The sequence below is a fragment of the Anas platyrhynchos genome, chromosome 21, assembly GCF_047663525.1.
Source record: "Anas platyrhynchos isolate ZD024472 breed Pekin duck chromosome 21, IASCAAS_PekinDuck_T2T, whole genome shotgun sequence".
Classification (NCBI taxonomy): Eukaryota; Metazoa; Chordata; class Aves; order Anseriformes; family Anatidae; genus Anas; species Anas platyrhynchos.
Genome location: NC_092607.1, coordinates 7,290,828 through 7,308,686, shown reverse-complemented (window position 1 = coordinate 7,308,686; position 17,859 = coordinate 7,290,828). Strand labels below are relative to the sequence as shown.

The following is a 17,859-nucleotide window of genomic DNA, read 5'->3' as shown; positions in this document are numbered from 1 at the left end:
CTGATCTCTGCAGTTGAAATACTGACTTTATCCCATATCCACAAGAGCTTTTCCCTTTCCCCTTCCTGCTCCCATTTATCACAAAACTGATTTAAGAAGAAAAACGTTTTAGGAATTGACCAATTATTTCTTCCCCCAGATACTACTACTCAAAACTGACGCCTGCCATCTACTGGCATTTTTCTCAAAATGCAGTCAAGGCTTGGGCAAAAATGCTCATTTCTCCAAGAAATCTTACAGAGTGGTGCAATTATTGACAGGAAAAAAACATGCAAGCTCTCGAGTACAAAAGCTCTGCAAGCCTGAGAACCAATGAGACACTGGACATAAGGTCAGTTTTTCTGTATGCACTTATGTACATCTTCCAGCTAGTTTGTTCCAAATTGTTTTTGTAAGAAAAACTGAACTCCAAACTCTCTTTGCCAGTTGTTGATAGTATTGCCACTTGATAAACAGCAATGAAAAATTATGGAACCACACTGATAAACAGTGATTCCAAGCTGCCTTCACCGGAGTTATTCAGAAGTGATGAACTAGTCCAGCAAAGGCCACTCACCAGAATGATGGGATGCCACCAGCTGCCGACGCATATTCATGCTCCCAAACACGTGGGTTCTGAAAAGCTTGTGGAAAAAAGACACAACGAGTTTTCCTTGGTAAAGAAAGCAGTTGGAACATCAGGAAAGATTTTGACAACTACATTTCAGAACAGAATCGCCCTTCAAAGCCAAAGGCAGTGTATGGCCTGGATGGTTTTACCCCCAGCGTGGCCAGGTGGGTTATCACCTCTGCCTTCCTGCAGCAGCAGCTGCGGGATGCAAACCAGCAGTGCAGGCCTCAGCTCCAGGACTGCGGGTCAGTGATCCTATCACAAGATACAGACATCACGCAAAGGGGACAAGCGCAGTGAGGCTGCTCAGCTAATTAATTCCTAATCAGCTTCTGGAAGTTTAGGTTCCCACCAAGCAAGCCAGCAGCTCAGTAACCACTTGTTCAGCAGCAGTTGGAGGAGTAAACAGGCAAGGCACTGCACTGAGTCACTGGGTGAACCAGTGATGAAGAAATTTTGCACCTATTTGCACCTTCCCTACAGATATTTCTGCCTCTCTACACTTTTCCCTCCTTTATTCCCTACAATGGGGGTTCCTGACAGAATCCAAGAAGCTGGCCAAGCCCTCCCTTGTGTTCAGAAATGTCTTTCCAGAATATGGCTGGAATTACCAAAACAATTCTGACGTGTTACAGCCCTGTCCTCCCTCATGCACCCTCCCCGTGGTAGCATCGCTGCCCTATTTCTCCATTTGCTGGAACAGGAAACTATTCACTGCTTGCACTTGCCCACAAGCTAGAAAAGATCTGAACCACAGGATCCAGAATGAGTCACACAGATATCTGACTCTAATAAACAACTTTTCAGATTAAAGATGCACACAACCTGACTTACTGCTTTTTTCCCATGCCCATATACCAAGTGCTTAGCGTAACATACACAAAATCAATCCATCCTAAAAAAAAATCATATCTTGAAGTTTAGAGAACACTGCTCTGTGCATGCCTCAGTTATGTATTCTATTACCATATTAATAATATTATATTATTATATTATATCAATATCATATCAATTATATTATTATAACTAATATCATAATATTATTTTATTATCATAAAACAGAATATTTTTTATCATAAAAAGTATTTAATCCTAAAGCACTGAGAAGTAATGGCAGATAAGTCTCCCTAAGCACTATATTTACACCTTTAATTTTAGCCAATAAATGGTCTCTTTCCTCAAATTAAACAGACAGAGCTGTGGCTGTGTTCCTACCCATTTAGCAGAATTATTTTAGGCTATAAGAAATACATTTCAATTAACAATGTCTTACCTGAATTTTTATTCTGATTTAGCACCATCTTATTCCACCACTGACAACACTGAAGCCATGAGCAGAAACACTGACAGCACTTCCTGCTGAACTTCAGTAATTTGAAATTGATGGATTGTAGGCTTACTTCTGAAAAACATTTATCTCCTTGTCAGTGGTAGCATGACTTCTATTTCAAACAGCATTTTAATTCAAGAGTGATGTTTTAACATCATTCCCTACAGGCCAGATTTTAAGTCTTAAACTGTTTCATAAACTTCCTTGCATTCATCTTCAAATGCCTCCAACCTCCCCCACAACAGCACACCGACTGTTTATCCAGCAAAGAGCCAACAACAAGGCAGAGTTGCCCATCTCCTTAATCAAAGTTATTTAAAGCATAGAGCTACACAGACAGCTGGCAGAGAGCTGCAGGCCACAATTTTATAAAGTAAAGACATTTTCAGTCCTTTCAAGTTTTGGGTCTCTGACTTCAAGCACCTTCAAAGGGTCCACCTTTCTTGATGAAAGCAGTGCTTTCTCTCTAAAGATACCTTAATATGGATACTAAAAACACTTATTCTTGCCTACATCTCTAGTATAAAGTCTACGTGTTCAACCTGTGTGTGCACCTCCGGCAATCCTTCTACAGTCTGTAAAACTACCTACCCACTGTGAAGACAAGTCTCCATTTCTGTTTTTGTTTATAAGACATATTGCACTTGTTCTTATAGAAGTACAATTGCTTGCAGCATGTTACAAAGCTTTTACATCCCTGGCTTCTGAACTTGGCAGGAGTCACAGTCATTCCAACAGAAAATTTTGCAGATGTAAAGCCAGGCTAAAGTACACCTGGAGAAGAGAGTTCAGACCCAGCTGAAATTCTCAAAGCAGCAAGTTCAGTGGCCACCCTCTGCATGCCAAGCACCACCCAGACCAGCACCACACAGCCACCCAGTATGCTGGGAAACCACCCTCTAGGCAGCCTGAAGTAATGCACTCTCAAGCTTCCTTGATTCAATGGTTTTTATTTTTTGTAAGAATATTTCCAGAGGACGGAGCGACACAGACACTTGAAAAGTCTTCATATTTAGTTCATTCTCTGATCCTTTGACAGGAAAAAAAAACTGCAAATTGATTATGTTCAATAAGTGCCGGCAATGCTCTCAGCTCTGGCTAGGAGACAGTCCCTGCCCCAAAGAGCTTCCATTCTAAGAAAGTAATACAAAGGTGAGGATCCCAGGGAAGACAAAGAAAGTGACGTGGTTTGTCGTGCTGCTGGTGGCTTACGTTGAGACTGGTCCATCTTTTTGTGCTGGCAACCAGTATGGAGACACTGCACAGACAACACGTTGCACATGACAGAACATATTCTTTCTGCAGGTGTTTGTAAAGGAGAAAGTAAAGAAGCTCTCACAGTTTTCAAGGCAGTCCTATTATGAGTAAGGCATTCACTCTACATAGAAATTTCTGCCTATTTACATACTGTTGCTTTTTTTTTTTTTTTTAAAAAAAAAAGAAAACGAAATCACAGCTAATGTGCCCAAAATATTCATCACATCAATTGCCTTACAAAAATAAAATTTTAGAACAATATGTTGTGCCTTTCTAAAATAAATATTGATAGAGTAGGAAAAAATAAATACATGTATACAAGCTATTTTATTAAAACACAAAAAATACAGTTCTTTACTGAAAAGTAGCCATGGAATTCTGGTTAAAGCAGGAAGTGTTCAGAGCATCCTTCTCTTGCAGTAACACATGCAGTCCCAGGCAGCAAAGAACAAATTCTTTTTTCTTATTTATATGTGTGTATATATATATATACACACACATACACATATATGTGTGTGTATACATACACACACACAGTGTTCCTTATTAGGAAAGTACAGAACATACTCATCTTTGCTGAATGAGACACTAGAATACGTGTTCCCTGATGATATTTTCTGGGATTTCCAGGCCAAAAGAGGCTAACAGCTTTTTCTTGTTAGAAATAAGAATAATAAAAAAAACGTAAAGCCCCATCTGCAAATCTGAATAACTGTTAACAAATATATAGTTCCTTGACTGAGGAAAAAAAAAATCCTTCTTAGAAAGGCTGAGCTGTTTCTCTTCCTCCCCCTCCTCAAATAACTATTCTCAAGTATGGAAATGAGACATTTTAGATATTATGCCACTTTCTATAGGACTGTTACAGCAAAGGAAGCAAGGGGCAGCTCAGCTTCAGGCAGGAGACTGTTATTGCTTGGGAGCACAAGTTGCACCAGTTCGGGATGGTCCAACATGAAATCAATATTTCCATGGCAGTCCCTTGTATTTCAAGGGCGACTTCCTTGCCCTGAGCTACCTGCTGTCAGGAGTCAGTCTCAGTTTGGCCGGTAGTAGTCACAGTGCTCTAGGTAATAGGAGGCAGGGTACCCTATTCCCCACTCTCATAAGGCAGCTGTACCACTCCAGGAAATCAGCTTCCCTCTTGAAGGCTTTTTTGTGGTCCTGTATGTCCTCTTACTTTTTTTTTGTTGTTGTTGTTGTTTGCCTATTTATTAAAAGGAGCAACATGCCTATATTAACAACAGTGGTCAATTAGGCAAAGAATAAAATGTCCACAATGCAAGCTCTACATAGGTTTACAATGTACTGGTCATGCATAAACCCCTACAGATCATGGCAGGCATTTAAACATTTAACTTTATGCAGGATCAAATTGGTAATGAACTAACTGCTGAATGGACTGTAGCCAGCTTCAGATCACTGGTAGGTTCTGCATCTGCTGTCACAAGTCATGTAAAGTCAGTGGTCATCCACTTTAGCTCTTTTGGCTTTCAAGGAAAGATGCTGCAAAAAGAAAAGAGAAACTTCATAGCACATACACCACAAATAGAAAAGAGTTCAACTAGAATGTTTTCAGTTATTAATCATAAATTAAATAAATCCTTAGACAAATATTACCCTTCCCAAGCCCTGCTTATTATTGATAAAGCTAAAATAAATACATGAAATCCATTAAAAAAAAAAAAAAGAAACCCACATGCATCCCCAAATAGTATTTTGGCTTGATATAAAACAGCATCTTCTAGTATTTCTGTATTGACTGCAAGCATATGAAAATTCCCCAGCTGAAGCAACTTGCCAACATGTGAAAACGCACATAAAGATAGATGTGCTCCCAACAATGCATCTGCACAAACACCAGGAACACATACACGAAGTATAAGATTTTAACTAACATATTAACTCTGCAGCCGTAGTTTCAGTGGAGCTTTGCATCTATTTCTCCTAAAGAAAAAGGCATGCCAAAAAGCGCAATGGAAGAACACCCTCCAAAACCACTGCAAAAGTTAGAATGAAACACAATTGTCTGAAACTGTAATCAACGTGTAGAAAAAAAAGTCTTAGCAGAGAATCTATTCAGTTCTAATTTGTGTTTTTTTTTTTGTTTGAATGATATACGAATAAAAATCCTAAGATTTCAGAAATATTTAAGCAGAAAGATGTGTTCTTCAGTATAAGTCTGAATTAGTATAATTCAGCATAAATTTTTGTGCCTTGCAATTGTTTGCATATACAAAATTTACATCTATAATTCAAAGCTTTACACAACAGATATATATCTGATTTTCAAACATTTTTATAAATACATCCAAGCCTTTTGGCTGATGAAGATAAACAGAGGCTGACCAAACTGAATAAGTTTTTCAAAAAGTTTTCCTCAAAAATAGCACCACCTTCGGTAACTTCCATTACTTTAGGATGAATGCAATGCTTACTTCATCATGCAAACAGATCAAATCTAAAGAATGGCAATACTAAGAGTTAGGTGATTTTATGGAGCATCTGCAACAGTGGTAATGGTGCCTTGGAAAACATGTTCTCTCAGTCAGGTAGGTAGTACAGCTCGAGACAACTCTTATTCGCTTACAAAAAGCGATTCTATGAGTCACTGAATCACATTTCCCAACACCACCTATTTAAAGTAAAACCTCACACTGAGTTTTAGCCCACGGAGAGGTCATTTCCTAATGAGATGTTGTGTTACATATGGGATGTTTCAACACGTAAATATGTGAGTCAAAAGGATGAATTATTCCAGGAGCAGATTAGATTAAACACGAACATTGGCTCATCTTTCTACACCATGCTTGCAGAATGCATCTAACAGCAGCTAAAGACTCGAGGGACTACCCTGCATGGTCATTACTACCTTTGTCAAACGTATTATAGAGTAAAAGGCAAAAAATACTCAGCTACTTAATAAATGTATTTATAGACGGCAAATGTCTGGATAACCAAGATGAATTCTTCAAGCTCAGCATTCATAAAAATAAGAAAAAACACCCTCTCAAGTCAATTGTATGGATAGATGCCAATTCTGTTGTACACTGAAACCACATACATATGTTCTAAGACAATCCATGTAGCACAATGTTTTTTGTTTTTTTTTTTTTCCCAAAAAAAACGAGAAGTAGAAAAAAAAAAAAAAAAAAAAAAAAAGCGTAGCAGATGTATAAACCAAACAAGCATTTTTGCAACCTGGCTGCTCATGTGCTCAAACAAATCTCATTTTGCATTATTCTGATAGGCAAGTGCATTTTTTCACTCAGCATTTTGGAAATAGTTCACTAATTCATATGACTAATGTTAATCCCAATGGGAAACTCGCATGCAAGACCAATTTGGTTATCTTGCCTTTATGGTATCTACATGCAATGTGGTATCAGAAGCTTTGGCATAAATAACATTTAGATAATTGTGAAAACTGGATTGGCATTAAATATTATCAGTGAATACGTCTTGATTGATGAATTTGCATAGGGCAGAGTAGCTAAAGAACGATAGGAAAAAGTGGTAACTTAAGAGATATCTGTGAAGAACAGAACCACACACAGGATGGTTGAGGTTGGAAGAGATCTCTGGGGTCCATCTGGTCCAACCCCCCCGCTCAAGCAGGGACACCTACTGTAGATTGCCCAGGGCCAAGTCCAAGCAGCTTTTGAAGATCTCCAAGGAGATCTCCACAACTTTGGGCAACCTCTGCCAGTGCTCTGTTACACACACAGTAAAGAAATACTTCCTGATGGTTAGACAGAACCTCCCGTGCTCCAGTTTGTGCACACTGCCTCTTGTCCTGCCACTGGGCGTTACTGAAAAGAGCCTGGTTCTGGCTTCCTCATGCCCTCCCTTCAGGTATTGATTAAATTGATAAGATCTCCTCCTGGCCTCCTCCTCTTCTTCTTCCTCTACGTATGTATATAGTTATGTATATCACACGTTACAGAGCTTAAAGTAAAGTTTTGCACAAATAGCAGCTATTCTTTGACATTTCGTGTTTTAACAGATCAGAGCTGACTTTTGCAGCTCTGAATCATGAGCAGGCGGCCTGGGATTTGCACAAACATTTGCAAAGCATACAGAGACTTAAATTTGTGAAAAGCATGACCTCTGCCAGTCCTAGTGCTGCTCCCAGAAGTAACACCAACCACCTACATTAAGTGTAAAATAGTTCAAGGTTTCATTTACTGGAAGAATATACTATTTTATAACTTTGAAATCATGCCTGTTAGTTGGATAACTTTTGTATTGTTACATAGATGAAAAAAAAAAAAAAAAAGCACTTAAAAGTTCAGATACAAGAGCTGTTAATACAGCAATGGTACCGTTTGGGCTTTATGCCGATTCCGTACCGTTCCTTGCTGGTAAAAATGAGGTGCCAGTTCCAAGAGCCATGCTGATTCAATGGCTGTCACATCTCTCATGTAGTATTTGGCAGTCTGTATGACTTCATTGTAGACTACCCTAGGAGAAAGAAAAGAAAAAATAATGTACTATAAAGCTATGAGGGAGGCAGGTGTATAATGGCATATTTAAATAGTTTCTCATACAAGCTGCTAGAGGTAGTATTCACAGCACAAAGAAGTCTATAACTTGTATGGTCTCTTACCTCTTTCCTTCCAGTTGCTTGGAGTGCTCTACATGAAGACAATTTCTAGACTACCATTAAAAACACTTTCACATACTACGATGACAGACTGCTACAAGGTATAAAAATAATGGTGCCAAGGGGACTCAAAGCAAATCCTCTGGAAGACAGAACATTACTTATTCTGTAATATCAGGAGGAAGGTTGTCAAAGGCACCAAAACCCTGTGCCCGTAACAAGCTGGACACAAATACAGCATGACTACCCCTGGTGTCTGCAAGCAAGCAAGATAAGGATTTGGAAAAGAAATCAGCTTCATACCCTGATAGGAAATTTAGAAACAGTCACATGGACTCATTCATTACTGCCTGCATGAACAGAGTGGGCAACCCATTTCAGAAGATAACCTTCTGCAGGGAAAGTCAGTTTTACCAAGGAAGCACAAACCCACGCTCTGAACAGTTAGTCACCAAAGCCAGAAGTTATTTGCCTTCTATAAGCATAAAGCTGCCACAAGGTTTGTGGTCTCTCATTAATTGATATTTTGCTCTCAAAGCAAATAGGAAAGAGTCCAAAATTCTCTGCCAAATGCAGCCAGACTCATGCTAACCAATCCAAGTAAAGAGAAATCAAAGGAAGAGAAACAAGAACACACTATGAACACTCGTAACAGATCAAAAACTGAAGTTCTCAGTACAGGAGGTGCTCTGAGACAGAAGTAGCACTGAAAGCAGGGTTGCCAGGTAAGTTAAACCCCTGTCTTAAAAGATGTCCTTAGCAAGTAGGGTGTTGGGGTTGGCAGTGACAATACCACATGGCCTTGGAAGACAGCTCCAAGAAATTACTGCTGCCACCAAACAGCCAGTGAAGCAAACAAGAGCGTTCAGGTTTTACCAGTTAAGGCTTCCAGCTATCCACAGTTCTGATTTCTGGAAGTGCCCAAGGCTAGGATGGAGATTCTGCTCTGACCTCACTTGAAAACTGAACCCTGCAGTACTTGAGCCCTCTGCTAAGAGATTGCAGAAAGTGTGTGCTGGAGCAAGGAATTCTTCCAATGCTTTTTTACTGCTGGATTTTCTTTACAGATTATTTTCTTCTCAATTTATTCTTCTTACTGTCACTCTCCCATAACAGAACCTCTTTCAGGATGTCATCATCTTCAGCAAGCTAGAAAGTTTCAGAAGTGTATCTGCAAAGCATTCTTTTCATCTTTTCAAACAGTTTGTGTCTTATTTTCAGTAGCAATGACAGGAGGTTAAAAAATAGCGAAAAAGGGAGAGGATCAGGCTGGTTTCATTGGCAAAAATTACTGTAGCTACACTCTGCTCGACTCAGCCCTGAAGAATCGGTCCAGTTCACACCAAGTGAGAGCTGGACTCATTTCTGTTTTGTGAGCCAATGTAATCGATGGCTAAGTTCCAATCAGTTACGCTTCTGCAAACCATACGCACAAGGCGTAGGAAGCCAGTTCCAAGATAACAGATAACACAGGCCAAGTTTACCCTTCAAATTCTCACCTACAGGACAAGAGTCCAAATACATCAGGTTCATCATGTTGATCTGGCAGTTGGAAGCACATTTCTAGTTATTTGAGCATTTTTGGCATAAATGGAACTGTAATATCCCAGCTAAGAGGAAAGTAATACTATTAATGTCATCTTTTAAACAACCATATCTCATCTCAAAGGATTCTGGATCACGAAATTTATATCTAAGCCCTCTCCCAGGAATCCAAGTGCAAGTACTGCAGCATCTATTTGATAGGACATTTACTTACTAGGTTTAATAAAAGCAACGTAACTCTAGCCACATCTAGGTACAGTGACCACTCAGAGAACAATTTGCAGTGCAAGACATGGTGCCTATTAAAAGGGTCACTTGCCTCTCCTTTCCAACCTCTGCAAGCTTTTTGATTGTTAAACATCATTTTATTTCCCTGATTTATTTGGATACTGCCTATAAAAAGTTGCAAAGGAAACACCAACCAAATTATCTCTGTGAGAACCATGGCCTGCGTTTATCTCTCTCTCCACAAAAAGTCATTCATGAAAAAGTCTGGATGCTCAAAACATCTTCTAAAGATCACAAAGCAAGTGCAAGTTGCTTTAACTTACCAGCGTGGAGGTTTCTCTGCATACAACACTGAAGTGGGGTGGATATGAAGCTCATGGTCATCACGGATAGTCCTTGAAAGCAAGATACTATTTCAGATCATGCACAGATTTATTATTTAACATTTGGTTTCTTCCATCCACAGTACAAACGTTAACAAATGGCAACAGTGAAAGAACTGGAGCAAACTAAAAACATTCACATTTAATGAACAGGCTTTCAGCTGAAACCAGGCTTAAATCCTGGCAAAAGGAAAAAATTATAATTTAATGATCTAGAAGAAATCTATCTGTATTAAATGAAGAACTAGTGTTTCAGGCTTTTATTCAGCGCTCTGAAGCACTACAAAGACACAGTACTTGCTTGTATTAACACAAATAATTCCTATTAGTAACAGGTTCTTGCTATCAATAATTCTAATCATATTTGCCAAACAGAAGAGAGAAGAATTGAAGTAGCTTGAACACGCAAGCCTTCAAAGATTTAGCAAATCAAGTGCCATGTTTCTTACTGCAAGTGCCTAGAAGAGCACCCATTTGTTGATTTATCCAGTCAAAACTTTTAAACCAAGCAACAGTTGTAATGAAAGTACATATATTTACCTGTAAGCACCGGTAGAGTGGAATTTAGCTGCGTTAGCAAAGAATCCAGAAACTATGCATCTCAAAACAGGATCTGGATCACCTGAAGAAAATAATGTTTGTCTGTCAAATTCATCAATGTAAATTTAAAAAAAAAAGTTTGATTCATCAATCAAACTTTGATAGCAAAGGCTTGAAGGCAAACCCTGCAATCTCTTCTGACTTCAATTTCACAGCAAGTCAAAATTACTGTGAAAAAAAATACTGTTGCCACTGATGTCTCCATGAAGATAGTTTCACAGTCCTTAGAGCAACCTTGTGCGACAGCTAAGCATTGAAGTCTGATTTTTCAGAGCAGTTAGAGACAAGTTTTGAGAACTAGTCATACCATCCACATCCTCACAACACAGCTGGAAATCAGATCCCAATGTCTATGCATTTTGAACATAGTAGAAAGAAATGCGTTTTTTGAGAAGTCAAATAGGTCACCCCATTCCTTCTTTTATGATTTTTGTAAAATCTGTCCTTTAAATATATAATCAATGGTGATAAACTCTTGCTGGAAAACTTAACTAATGAAGACTGGACTAAATTCAAATCATAAAAATGGGCTACATTGCTCTTTTACAGTCATTTTTATGGGAAAAAATATGCTTTTAATTAATGTTATTTTTAGGCCATAGAGAAAAAAAGGTTACAAGAAAAGTAAAAGGCAGACTAACAATTTGGAAACTATCCTCAAAGCGTATCGGACATGTTGTTGTTTTTTTTTGTTTGTTTGTTTTGTTTTTTAAAAAAAAAAGCAAACTTTCACCTTCACTGGACTTCTTTGGAACTTTAAAACGTACAAGAAGCTTTTTCAGCTGCTCTCTTACAACAGAAGCTCTAACAAGACCTTTGTAGTTTAGAAAGTGCTCCTGACACCACTGAGAGCTCTTGCTGTGCTGTAGAATGAGAAGAAAAAAATTACAGTGAAATACCCCCAGCAAAACAAAAAACAATCTCTCTTGGATCACAGTCTCATTCTGTTTTGTCTCCTACAACACTATTTATTGTTCTTTTCCCTGAAAATTATCTGCCTACACGGCAAGTAACATGAGTTAGTAATCGACAGTAATTACAGAACATGTTTGAAGCAACTTCTAAATGGCAGCAGAATAAACACTGTGAGGATATGTTCAAATAGTGTTCCTCATTTCTTCACATGTGGTCAAAGAGAAAAGCATCAATCATTTAATTTTCACACACAAATGCATTATATCATAAATTAGTCTGTTTTTAATCTGAAAATGTAAACGAACTTTTCTGTTTACTGTTTTCATTAGTTCAAATGTTTTCACTATTTCTCCAGAAGCCAGCACTTACTCCAAGAATCTCTGCAACTGGCTACTTCTGAGAGAATTATGCAGGTACAAAATCTAAAGGGCAAATTTTTGGTTGGTACCTGAGCTTTGGTTAGTACCTGGAGCTGGGGAGAGGAAAGTCACTTTTTTTTAAATAGTAGAGCTGTTATACTGGTTCAACTCAAGACTGTTGCAAATATATTATTACAGACATGCTTTATACCAGCAAAACATACTTCTCCCTAGCAGGTATAGTACTTCAAAACTAATAGGTAAAACCTCAGCTTACAGAAAAGTATTAAGATTGCTGTTAAACCTTAAGGTAAATACATAAAGTTACTGAAAAAGATGATGCATTGATCAATGAGGCAGCTATTTTAAAAAATTGCTAGACTTGAATGCAGTTTATCATCAGTAAAACTTGGCTACGTTTATAAAAGATATGGTAACATGAATTTCACTGAGAATTTGAATACACGTTTTTCCTAGACCTGTTCAAAAATTCCAATGGAGACAGTTCTCCACAGACAAGAATTTTGTGCTGTACCCAAACCAGAGAATTTTTTATTTCCTGTTCAAGGTCTATGGCAAAATACAAACAAAGCAGAACTATCATTTAATAGATTTGGCAAGTCCTCAACTTTGAGGATGCTATATCCAGAACTTCCAGAATCAGAACTGGGGGATGTTCGAGTTCCTTACATTTCTGCAAATCCACATACACTTGAATCAACTTACTTTGACAAAGGCTTCATAAACGTTAAGCATAGTGAGGTGATCACCTTCTTCCACAGCAAACTTTCTGTGTTGCCTGGCCTGAAAAATAAATATATTTTTTACAGGCAGATTGATTTTTTGCAATGATCATGTCTAATACCCTCAGTTCCCATTATCTCCACGTTGACTGTCAAAATTCTTACCATAAAGAGTAGTAGTTCTAGGCAACATCAATATTCTACTAGCCCACCTACATTGAGGTGGTGTTCTAAAACTTAAATTAGAAAAGTGAACTGAGAAGGAATGCCAAAAGTATGAGAAGGATGCATTAAAATTAGGCTCTTACTACCTTTTAAGAATTTGCTACATTCTAATACTTTTTTTTGTTTGTTTCTCTCAAAAGGAAAGTGACTTGGGGAGGTGTTTAAATTTTATTTGTTTCTTTTTAACCCATCCTTTAACAAGCCCTCATGCTGGTCAATATTGGACTATAACCCTCCGCATTTCTGATCCTCAGAAGGAGGCTTTTATCACTGGCAAGGAACTCCAAGGCTCCCCCTGTTAATCAGATTCTCCTTTTGCCTATAACCAATAGGTAGAGTTTAAAACTGTTTCATTTTCATGTAAACTTGCAGTATGCAATGAGCATCAGTATAATACCTTACATATGGAACATACAAAACAACACAGTTGAACTTACAGCTTGAGATTTTTGATTTGGAGGGATCATAAAAATATTTTGAATCTGCATCATGGCAGCAATTGTTAAAATTTCCTGGGAGCAGCCAAAATTTCCTGAGGAGTAAGTGGAGATATTCAGTACATGAAATCTTCTATCATTCAACTTATCGCCATACAAAATAAAGAGGAAAAAAAAGCACGATGTATTTTTAAAGCATACAAAAATGCAATATCTAAACTCACGGATTTTCTTCACAAGTATAAGAATGAATGTTTTTAATGAAAAATAACAAGACAAATATGTTAGACTTAACAATTATTGATGTGTTAATTGGTTTAGACACTATCAGAGAGGACCATGAGTTTAACTACTCTTTTTACTAAGCACCACGCCAAGATGAAACACTATATTTCAAGTTTAGCAAATGTCTAATACTACTCTACAGTTACGAAAGGCAGTATTCACTACCCAACACAAGACTATGAAGAAAAGTATGAGGTGGTTTTATATTTTTTCTTCTTACCTGATTCCAGAAGCATCTTTGCAAACATAGGATTCAGAGGAAACTCTGCTATTCTTATTCCAAGAGGCTCTGTTAAACGGCAGTGCATATCCAAACCTGCAGCACATTAATAAATGTATCTGTGATACAGGCAGAAGTAGCACAGAAAGACTTCTTTCGGAATTTAAAGTGTACAGAAGAGCAGAATTAAGAGCTAAAATATAGCAAATACACCTGGGAATGGAAACAGTTTTCTGACTTATATCTGCTTAGGTCACAGAGAAAAATAATTCAATATAATCTGAACCAGAGATGCACAACTGCTGAAGATTCTCTGCAGTTTATCCTGCCTCATGCATCAGTTAGTGAACTGGCAGCCACGTTCCAGTTGTAGCCTTTTTACTGGAGCTGAAGCAGTACAGGACGGAGGCATGGCAGCTTGATTTCAGTGCACGAGAGAGGCCACACAAGAAGACTACGAGGAGCACAGGAGCAAGACTTTGGAGCACCGCAGATTGCGTAAATAACCATAGAGTATTCTGAGGAAACATAACTGTGACCCAGGCATTATATAAGCATGGTATTTGTCAGACGGCTTGGTGGCAAGAAAACCACAGCTGTACTTCAGCTGTGTTTCACAAAGAAAACCAAAACCACAAATCATTTCAAAGGAGAATAGCTCTGAAAACTTGTGTCAGCATACCTAAAGCCATAGATACCTCTATCACAGTTACTTTCTTTTATTATTTGATATACTTTTATAGAACTTCTTATGACAATGTAGTAAGTCCCTCACCACACCCCTACACTAACACTTTAAGACATTTCACATGTCAAAATATTTTCCTCAGAAGCAGGTACAACAGTCAGCTTACGTGAAGTGATAAAGTTAATGAATTTAAACACAAAGTAAAAGAAATTGCAGAAATTAAGATATGATTAGCTATCATTTGACCAGCACAATAGAAGAGGCTTAAGTGCTACCACCATTAATACAGAATCATAGAATATCCCGAGTTGGAAGGCACCCATAAGGATCATCAAGTCCAACTCCTAGCACCACACAGGTCTACCCAAAAATCCAGACTACATGACTAAGAACACAGTCCAAATGCTTCTTAAACTCTGACTGGCTTGGTGCTGTGACTACAGCCCTGGGGTGCCCATTGCAGTGCACAACCACCCTCTCGGTGAAGAACCTCTTCCTGATATCCAGCCTGAACCTCCCCTGCCTCAGCTTGACACCATTCCCACGGGTCCTATCACTGGTCACTAAAGAGGATTGATCAGCGCCCTCCACTCCCCCTTGTGAGGAAGCTGTAGACCGCAATGAGGTCTCCCCTCAGTCTCCTCTTCTCCAGGCTGAACAGGCCCAGGGCCCTCAGCCGCTCCTCATATGTCTTCCCCTCTAGGCCCTTCACCATCTTTGTAGCCCTTCTCTGGACACTCTTCAACAGTTTCACATCCTGGTTGTACTGTCGTGCCCAGAACTGCACACAGTACTCAAGGTGAGGCCGCACCAGCGCAGAGTAGAGTGGGACAATCACTTCCCTCGACCAACTAGCGATGCTGTGCTTGATGCACCCCAGGACACGGTTGGCCCTCCTGGCTGCCAGGGCACACTGCTGGCTCATATTCAACTTGCTGTCAACCACAATTCCCAAATCCCTCTCTGCAGGGCTGCTCTCCAGCGTCTTGTTGCCCAGTCTGTACATACAGCCAGTGTTGGCCCATCCCAGGTGCAGGACCCGGCACTTGCTCTTTTTAAACTTCATGTGGTTGGTGATCGCCCAGCTCTCCAACCTGTCCAGATCTCTCTGCAATTTAATATCTTAGAATAAGTAGCCCTTCATTTAGAGATAGTTAACTGAGTTCCCAAGTATGGAAAAGGAGAAATTAACATTTTTTCAACTTTCTACGGGTACACCAAGCCATAATCCACTGGTTTCTGCTGAATTCTATAAATCTCAAAGCAATTATGCATGAATATATACAGCTTGAGCACAGATGCCTTTGTAGCAATATGCCTGATTATAAACCAAATAAATCTGAGCCCTGCTTAAAGATAAAGATATTGCTAAGATTATTATTGAACATGCTCAGTAGAAATTATTCAAGAGTCTTGTCATTAAGCTTCAAGTAACAATCACTAGTAAAATGTGATGGGCTGAAGGAGACAAACAATTATTTTAAGCTTAGCTGGAGTGGTTGTTTCTGATAGGCAATAACTTACAAAAATCTTCACCAAGATCCTGGATCTGAAGTAATGCTAAAAATTAAGTCACTTTTTGCCTACTTATCTGTATTCCCCTAAAACTTATACCAGCCAAGACCTATACTTAAAACTTATACCAACTGAGACCTTCAAAGGGGCATCAAAGAAGGCTAAGAGGTGCTCCTGATGTAATCTGTTTGCATCACTGTAAAAATAATCGGTCTGAGAACAGTGATGTGTTTATCCAACAGAACTATCTCAGCCTTAACAGCGTTTGCTCTGCACGTTTCTCTGTTGGCACTGCAGTGGCATAATAGGGTCCTGACCCTAAACTGCACATTTGCATGCTGTTACAATGCAAATGATGAAACACATGTTCATACTTGCATAAGGGATTTATTCCTGACTGCACCTGCAAACTCTTGGGCAGCTTCAACTCTGCAACTTAAAAAAAAAAAATCTATAGTAAGCCACTGAAAACCTTAAACTTCAGCAAAAAATTGAGAGTGAATCTATATCACACACATACATTCCTTTCCATCTCAGACACCAACATCAGCGTTTCTCTGCTTTGCTACAAAAGCTGGACAGCCAACAAAGTAACAGCTCTACACTTTCCTGTGAACCTACCACGAGCATAACACTTTTGCCAAAACATCAAACAGCTAATCAGTGAGTTTATTGACCTTTCCTCTCCATTTCCCTAAGGTGGCTTTGGCTGCAAATTCATCCTTGCAACACACTTTGGAGCCAGTGTGCAGGTACTTGTTCCAAGCTTGAAATGGCTGCCAAGAACCAAGTGCCTTGAGTGAAACCTTCCTTCACAAGATGGAAATGAATCAGCACAGAACAAAATCACGGCCAAGAGAGCTACAGTTCCATGAGAATTAGAATCGTGCTGACTGCCAGAACTTACAACATGGCATTTGTAAGTGATGTAAAACCAGCTCCAAATGTCTAGAAGCTTCCAAACTTCACAGTCTTTTTTACACTACCCTTTTCCTAGTGTTTACATTATGTAGCAAATATTCTTAACCTAGTATTTGTAGTTAATTAAGAAGTAGAGCAGACTTTCATTTTGATTACTTGTTCCTGCAATTTCTTGTTTTGCTTTAAGTTTGTTGCACTCAAAAAGATTAAATAGCTGTCAGAAAAGAACTGTTCTGATAAACAAAATTAGATGACATACATTCTGCTAATCACAACAAAACTGAAAATTGTGTATAAAACTATTGCTAGGGTGTGATTTTGATGTTAGCAGTACTCAACAGGAGCGTAACAAATACAAACCAAAATGAACACATTTAACCTCTATCGAATTTGAGAACATGATATGAATAGTAATTTAGAAAATATTATGAAAAGATACTCTATTAAGTAACTAATAAAAAGTACTTTGAATTATATTCTCATGGTTTTCCACGTGCCTTAGCATGGTTTCCAGGAGGTTCTGTCCCATGATCTCGTCAGGCACAGAAGTAAGACTGACTGGCCTGTAGCTCCCCAGGTCTTCCTTTCTTCCCTTTTTAAAAATAGGGGTTATGTTTCCCCTCTTCTAGTCAGTGGGAACTTTCCCAGACTACCTCAACTTTTCAATAGTTGAATCTTCTCACAAAAGTACATGGCAATATGCAGAAGATAGCTACTAAGTACACTTTTAAGCAACCTAAATGGTTAAATTATAGTTTTATATTCCATTTATCCAATTTCTAGTTGCTCCCATAAAGTTACTGCTGCTTTTTGCTTGCTTACCTGTGTAAAATAACCTTACAGGAAAAGAAAGTAAATTCGGAGGAGGCTGAAATACTTTTCAAAAAAATAAAAAATAAAAAATAAAAAAATAAATCTTTCACTGGTCAAATCTGTTATTTCTCTTACTCTGTTCTCAAAAGCAAACTTAATTAACATCCATCCAATCACCA

The 17,859-nt window shown here is 38.6% G+C and overlaps 1 protein-coding gene across 2 annotated transcripts in view; it reads right to left on the bottom strand.

Moving 5' to 3' along the window:
• Positions 1-2,874: 2,874 nt before the first annotated feature.
• Positions 2,875-17,859, bottom strand: part of DHX35 (DEAH-box helicase 35) — a 30,759-nt gene continuing 15,774 nt past the window's right edge. The window contains exons 15-22 of one of the 2 annotated variants that reach the window (XM_072026643.1): positions 13,744-13,839; positions 13,239-13,333; positions 12,560-12,637; positions 11,293-11,422; positions 10,500-10,581; positions 9,900-9,971; positions 7,523-7,661; positions 2,875-4,703 (exon numbers count right to left, since the gene is read on the bottom strand). In XM_072026643.1, coding sequence (XP_071882744.1) covers positions 4,659-4,703; positions 7,523-7,661; positions 9,900-9,971; positions 10,500-10,581; positions 11,293-11,422; positions 12,560-12,637; positions 13,239-13,333; positions 13,744-13,839 — 737 coding nt within the window. In that variant the 3' untranslated portion in view covers positions 2,875-4,658. The remainder of the gene's footprint in view (positions 4,704-7,522; positions 7,662-9,899; positions 9,972-10,499; positions 10,582-11,292; positions 11,423-12,559; positions 12,638-13,238; positions 13,334-13,743; positions 13,840-17,859) is intronic. The other variant, XM_072026644.1, reaches the window with a different exon arrangement.